This window comes from Octodon degus, unplaced genomic scaffold, assembly GCF_000260255.1.
Source record: "Octodon degus isolate 3935 unplaced genomic scaffold, OctDeg1.0 scaffold00243, whole genome shotgun sequence".
Classification (NCBI taxonomy): domain Eukaryota; kingdom Metazoa; phylum Chordata; class Mammalia; order Rodentia; family Octodontidae; genus Octodon; species Octodon degus.
The window spans coordinates 2559013-2566721 of NW_004524819.1; the positions used below are offsets into that span (position 1 = coordinate 2559013).

Here is a 7709-nt window from a genome sequence, read left to right on the forward strand (position 1 = left end):
CTGTAGCTTTTGGGTCTGATAAGGTCAGTCAAATCCCCTCAGGATTTATCCTGAGATCCTGTACCTCAGATTGTAGAACCTTTGTCAGTGTCAGCCACGTGGATGAGTCACAGCCACTGCTTGGCCAATGTGTTCTCAGTGAAAGCCTGAGAGAGTGTCTTCTCCCCATGTGACTCTCCTTAGGCACACTCTACATCATCCATCACTTTCCTCTTTGGCCCCATAATCTCCTTGATCAGAATCTGTGCATCCACTTCAGTCCAATGGAATGTGCTATAAAGATGGAGTAAGAGTCATGCACTTGCTCAGGTGTCTGGAATACTCTTACAATGCAAGGATGGTTGCAAAGCAGTGAAAATGAGATGTGAATGGTACTTAGCTTTGTCTGCCTGAAAAGGAAGTAAAGAGGAGAAAGTAGTAGAGTACCTTTAGCTTTTAGTGACTTGAAATAACTATTTCAATGCTTACTGTATTATCAAGGTTATTAAAAATTAAATTTCATCTGAGAGTGGTGGCCCTCACCTGGAACCCCAGCACTTGGGAGTCAGGCAGGAGGATTTCTGTGAGTTCCAGGCCAGCCTGAACTGCATAGTGAGACACTATCTCAGGAAGACAAACAAATTAAGTTTCAATTTATGTACAGTAGAATAAATAGATCTTAGGTGTGTATTTCAATCAATGCTGATAAGTGCATATGTAACCACAAATTCTATGAAGATATAAAATATTCCCAGTACCCCAGAAAATTCCCCAATGCCTCTTCTCAATCACCCTTTATTTTAATTTCTACCATCCTTGGTTCAGTTTTCCTAGAATAGTACTTCATATAAATGTCCAGCTTGTTTTATTTAACATAATGTTTATCATAGCTTGTTCAATTTTATTATGAATGCTCCACAATATTCCATATAACTACAGAGTTTTTTTCCATTATCTGGATGCATATCTTTCTATATTCAAAAGAACTGAAAGGAGGGCTGGCCAAATAGCTCAATGGATTAAAGTGCCTGCTTAGGCAAGCACAAGGACCAGGGGTTCGATCTCCAGGCCTGCCGTGCCAGCCCTGCCCCCGGGGTGAGCTGAGATGGCAATTGAGACTGGGTGTGGTGGCACGTGCCTGTAATCCCAGCTCTTGGAAGGCTGTAAACAGGTGGATCAGTACAAGTCCAATCTAGTAGTGAGACCCTGAACACCCTGTAGACCCTTCCCTAATATAAATCTCAAAATCCCCAAAAGAAAACAATGTCCCATTATTTCCACATCCTGAGCAAGAAGTGGGGGAAAATGCAGGCTTTCAAGTGAAAGTTAAATCAACGTGCACCAAATTTCATCCACTTTCAAGTTTTTGTTTTGTTTTGTCTGCAAGTACCCCATCAGAGAAGTTTGAGTATTCTGAAGATTGTGCCTATTTGTTGAGATAGTACCAATTTCTCATAATTTTGCTTCACACTTTAGGTAGTTTTTTCAAATACTTATTTTTCTCTTTTCCTTTTATCGCAGGCTTTGCACTTCTGGGAGGACATCCTTCCTTTCTTACCACTCAAGATATTCATTTGGGTGTGAATGAAAGTCTCACGGACACAGCTCGGTTTGTAAATTTTTTCTTCTCTTCACAGTTTATTTCAGAATCTGATGGATAAGTTTCAAAAAGAAAATATGCTTTAATAACAATTTTCCCTCGCAGAGTATGGTGTGCTGTTCTCCATTTTCCATCTTTATCAGATGTTTAAGATGCCTCTTTTCCTCCAGCCACCTTTCGTCAGTTAAGACTGTTTCTGTTATTATCAAATTTTTAAGAACATCTGAGAAGAAAATTTTAAATTTAGTATGACTCAGAAATTATCAAGCATGAGTTACAGTTAGTAGTTAAGAAAATGTAGGCCCAAGAAAATTGACAATGCTCAATGACTTATGACTAGTTCGTATCAGAGTAGATAATAATGTGAATAATTAGTGTTTATTGAACATTGGTTACATATCAGGTATTGCTCTAGCTCAGTCTTTACCACAACCTAAATCAATTGACAAGAGAGAAGAAACAACCTAATTAGAAATATACTAGCTGCTGTAATATAAAATCTCAAATGTCAGTGTCTTAATATAGTGCAGATATTCCTGATTGGTAAGAGAGAAGGACAGATTATTTTAGTTGTGCAGTCATTCAGGAACTTGGGCTCACAGAGGCTCTGCCATCTTCAACATGTGACCTCTAATGTTATCATGAATGTCAACATTCAGCGAAAACCTACGAGAAGAAAGCATAGAGAAAGTATACTTGCTTTAAAGCCACCTTAGCAGGGAGCTGGCACAATCATTCCTATTCATATTCCATTGGCAAATACTAGTAGCTCACCCTCATCAAATTGAAAGGAGACATGGCAGTGAAAGATGGAAAATAGGCCCTCGGACTCTTCATGAAGAGCTCTCTCCACGATGACCTGTCTGGTTAAGAATCTAGGGTAGGGGGCTGGTGAGATGGCTCAATGGTCTAAAGCACCTACTTAGAACAAGCTTAGCAAAGCACAGGGACCGCGGTTCAATCCCCCAGCACCACATGCCAGCCAGCCCCGCCCCCCTGGTGGGCTGAGCTGGCCACACACACACACACACACACACACACACATAAATAAATAATTTTTTAAAAAAAGAATCTAGGGTAAACATCTTTGATAATTTTTTCCCCTCAGAAGAGAAAACAGTTCTTTTTTGTTTGTTTGCTTGTTTTTTTTGGGGGGGGGTTGTACCAGGGATTGAACTCAGGACCTTGCACTTTCCAGGCAGGCACTTGTGCCACTGATTATGTCCCCAGACCTAAGAAGACAATTCTTTTTCACTATGGGCTATAAGTAACTCCTTGAAAGTGCTATCTGCTTTTTATACTCTAATATACAATAAAGAATTTGCCTTATTTGACTTGCTAAAATGATTTTAAATAACTCATATTTAAAACTCTAAGCTATGTTATCTTAGATGTGAGAATGACAGTATTAAGAAGTGGTCTGATTAACTTTTTTTTCTGTATTTAGTACAGGGTCTACAGGGTTTCACTACATAGATCGGACTTGCAGTGCCCCTCCTGTTTTCAGCCCCCCAAGTACTGGGATTACAGGCACACACCACCATGCCCAGTCTCACTGACTGTCAGTGCACCCTGGGGGCAGAGCCGGCACAACAAGCCAAGGATCGAACTGTGGCCTCTGTGCTTTGCCTAAACAGGTGTCTTTTAGTCCATTGAGCTATCAGATCAGCCCTCATGAATAGGCTTTTTTTTTTCCAGTACTAGGAATCAATCTCAGGACCTTGTGCTTTCCAGGCAGACAGTTATGCCACTGAGCTATCTCCCCAGCCCTCTGATTAACTTCTGAGTACTACAGACAGAAAAAAAAGATGAACACATAAATGATATTTTGTTGGAAATAAATATGCTGTCACTGAGTAGGGCCACATTAGTATAATACCTGCTCTTAAAAGATGAAGCACGGTTTATTCAAAAAGAAATATTGAGGGGCCAGGGAGATGGCTCAGTAGGATATGCGCTTGACTGGCAAACGCAAGGATCTGAGTTCATTTCCTGGTTCTGCCAAGAAGAAACATTGAAAAGAGGTTGAGGGATGAAGCCAGAGGAATTTCAGTGGAGTGTCTTCATCTAGGATCAGGTGAACTATTTGCCATAAGTCACGTGTGAACTAGGTTGGAAACACATCCAGTTGAAGAAACAACTGAGCATCCAAGGAAGAGTTAAGCAGTGTAGACTGGCAGCCAGGGTGCGGTGAAGTCCCAGGGATCAGTGGAGTGGACAGGATCCAAAAAGTAAGAGATAAATAACCAAGTATAGATTGAAACTTCAGAATGAGTGTTAGCAAGCATGCTCTTCTCTTATGCCTGCTCTCCATGAAATTCTCACTGCAAGTCCTAAAAGAGCTCTATGAAAAATTCTGATAAAAACAATCTACTTAGGGGCTGGGGAAATAGCTCAGTAGAATAAGTGCTTGCCTGGTAAGCTCAAGGGCCTGAGTTCAATCCCCGGCTCCACAAAAAAAAAAAAAAAAAAAAAAAATCTACTCAGGGCCGGCTGACCAGACAGCTCAGCAGATTAAAGTGCCTGCTTAGGCAGATGCAGGAGCCAGGTGTTCAATTCCCAGCCTGCTGTGCCTGCCCTGCCCTCAGGCCACACTGAGATGGTGATTAAGACTGGGCATGGTGGCACGTGGCAGTAATCACAGTGCTTGGGAGGCTGAAAACAGGAGGATCACTACAAGTCTGATCTGTGTAGTAAGACCCTGAACACCTTGTGCTAAATACATAAAAAAAATTAAAAAACCAATCTACTCATAAGTTTTAACATAATTGCAGCTTCTTGAGGCCATATATGTATAATTAGTTTCATCGCTACTTGAGTATATGAATCCATTAGATTGGATCCATATAATTCTTCCTGACCTTTTTGTTGTATCCAAAAAGGTGAATGAAAATAATAGTCACTCCCTAAGAATGTCTCCTGTAGATGACTTATGTTATGATTTCTAAATTTAAAATCTTTGTAAAAATCTTACAAAGTAAATATTATTGGGCCAGTTTTATAGATAAGGAAACCATGGCTAAGAGAAACAATGGAGCTCAGAAGTTAAGTCAGCATGTAAATTAGGCTGTCTGTTTTGCCTTTTTTACTCAGCTCATGGGGACAGTGAAAAGCTCTGGCTTATGTGACAGCAGGTCCCCAAGACCACTCTGAAGTCTGATGATTCACTAGAAGGCCTTGTAGGGCTCAACAAAGTCATTATCATGGTTACCATTTATCACAGCAGCACGTTGCTAAGCACAATTAGCAAGGAGGGAAGACACATGTGGTAAAGTCAAGGGGATTTGAGCTCAGCCTGGGCAACATAGCAGTTCAGTAAGATTCTGCTTCAAAATTAAAAAAAAAAATTGTGGTGGTGGTAGATAGGGATGTAACTGAATGTGAAAGCCCTAGCTCAATTTCCCAGCACAATAGAATGGTGCAGGGGAAACCAGGGTCAAACTTGCAAAACTCTTCCTTGAGTGAGATCACATAGGACACACTAGATTCCTTTAGTAATCAGTTATGATAACACATGTGAAATGTTGCCAAAAAAGGAAGCTCATAAGAGACTCAGCGCCTAGGGGTTTTATTTGGGTTATGATATTAACACCCTCTGCCCAGCATGTACCCAAACTTCAGATCCACAAAAGGAAATCAGGTATTTACTTTAAGCCATATAGCTCTTTAAAATTTAGGCAGTGTGAGTTCTTATCAGGCCTGGGAATGGTGGAAACATCCCACATTGAAGATCTTTCAAAGACTAGCAATCAGACATACTATGGCAGTGCTTTAGACTGGTAAATCAGAACAGTTGAGTTCTAACCTCAGCTCAGGCACTTACTTACCTACCAGTGACCTTTATAGGTAAACATTTATCTGAAATCTGCATTGGCTTTTCTATAAAATGAATTATGGTCTCTCTATATCTCCAAATGCATGGAATATATTAGATATAAAGGGTAGTCATTAAACAAAGGTATGCCCATCCCTAGATAAGCTATGTATGGACAAGAGCAAAGTAACTCTTATCAGGGAAGAGAGATTAATTCCAGAGTTTCTAAAACTCATTTTGGAAATTACTTTGGGAAATGTTAAAATGCAAAATTCTGAGCCCGATACTCAGAAATGTTAGTGCTCCAGTTATATTTCCAATGGTGTGTGAGAATCTACATTTTAACAAGCTTTCTAAGTCATTCTGATGCAAGACTAGCTGGACTATACTTTGAGAGACAGCACTTTGGGAGACGTATGCAACCTGGGCTGTTGTGCTACGAATCTAGATAGTGAAGTAATGATAGAAAAGAAATGAATGATGATTTTTGTATAGTTTTGTGATAACTTACTGTGAAGGTTGAATAGATAACTGAGGTAAAATGATTCCAGATTTGTTACTCTTATAGCGCGCGCGCGCGCGCGTGTGTGTGTGTGTGTGTGTGTGTGTACAGAAGCAGGAAAGTGAAACTAGCTTCTGATTCACAGTATTGGTCATATTACATTAAAGGTTGACCCTCCAAGTGTAAATGTCCATAGGCCATTGGAAAAAAAGAAGGTGGGAAACATTGTGAGCCAGTGAAGTATAAGTATGTATAATTTCAGTGGTTTAAAAAAAAATTCCACAGTCTACTTGTGGGAGAATTGTAGAAAGCTGTATATTGAAGGCAGATGCAATTATAGTAAAAGGAAAATAAGGATAGTGCAATATTAGAGGAGGCTGGGAGGGGATGGAGAATGTCAAACAAGGGGATAGTGTGGCTACTTTGTAAATCTGACTTTCTTCTCTGTAGCCCATTACTGCTTAATCTTTTAAATTATTAGACAAGATATGCTGAAACTCTAAAATTCAATAAACCTAAATTGAAGAAGACAAGAGAAATCCACTGCCTCCCACAGAAACAATTGAATGGAAGAAGTAAAGCAATGAATCTTAATGACATGTACCCTGCAATAGCCCCTGAACAACTCCTAGCAATTGCCTCCTTTGCTTTTTGTAGAAGTTAAACTTTCAAGATGCAAAGGGATAGGTGATGTTTAAATGACAGCACTTGCCCTTTCAAACAAAAGAATAGTGTGCACCTGACACTGATTGATGGCGTTGCTTTTTCAATCTACCTGCCTGGCTGTTTGGGAGACCTGGAAGAATAAAAAGTGCCTGTGCGTTTGGTGCAAAAAGGAATGGGGAAGGAATTTAGTGAATGCAGAAACAGAAAGGAAAACATTTAAAAAGCAAAATTGGGCCAGTCTTTTGCAAGCTGTTAAATGCAATTTCAAAAATATGGTTTCTTTTTTCAAATGATTTAATTATTTACTCATTCAAAAATAGTTATTCAATGATTAGTTTCTCATCCAGACATTGTTTTAGCATGAATAATAAAATGCTGATGAAGTCAAACAAGATCTTTGTTGGAAGTAGAAATACATTCTAGAGTGCGGAGGTTTTACCAAACAAGTAAATGAAGCGTGCATAAAAGAGTAGGGTGAAATAAGTGTTACAATGAAGCAGAGTGATTTGTCAGTGGGATAAAGCCTAATCTAGATTTGGTGGTCAGGAAATGCCTCTCTGGGGCCAGCCAAATAGCTCAGAGGATTAAAGGACCTCAAGCAGGCTCAGGGGCCAGGAGTTCGATCCCCTGGCCTGCTGTGCTGACCCCGCCCACAGGGCACACAAAGGCAGCAATTGAGACTGGGTGTGGTGGTGCATGCCTATAATCTCAGTACTTGGGTGTACTCATGAACAGAAGAGCTGGCAATGTTCTAAAAGATGCAAATTACCATATGTATGCATATAAAATATATACACATATAATCTACCATACAATGGATATAGTCATATATGCTTATATGTTGGGCTTCAGTCTTATCCACCAAGGGAAGGAAAAATAAAACCTTAACACCTAAGTATTCAAAAAATGAACTTATTCATTCATCTTGCATAACTGACACTTTATACCCATTGAATGGCAAATCCCATCCCCCATAGTAACCACCATTCTCTTTGTTTCTATAGGTTGACTATTTTAGATACCTCATGTAAGTGAAATCATACAGTGTTTTCTGTGACTGGCTTAGTCCATTTATTTATTTTTTTAATTTTTTTTTTATTTTTGACCACAGTTATTTTTATTTTAAAGAAAAAAAAAATAAAAACAAT

At 39.5% G+C, this 7709-nt stretch overlaps 1 protein-coding gene across 1 annotated transcript in view; it reads left to right on the forward strand.

Annotated features, from left to right (window-relative positions):
* Window positions 1-7709, forward strand: part of Otc (ornithine carbamoyltransferase) — a 77538-nt gene that overhangs the window by 26774 nt on the left and 43055 nt on the right. Inside the window, exon 4 of the mRNA XM_004645906.2 lies at window positions 1501-1588. Within this exon, the coding sequence (XP_004645963.1) occupies window positions 1501-1588 (88 nt within the window). The remainder of the gene's footprint in view (window positions 1-1500; window positions 1589-7709) is intronic.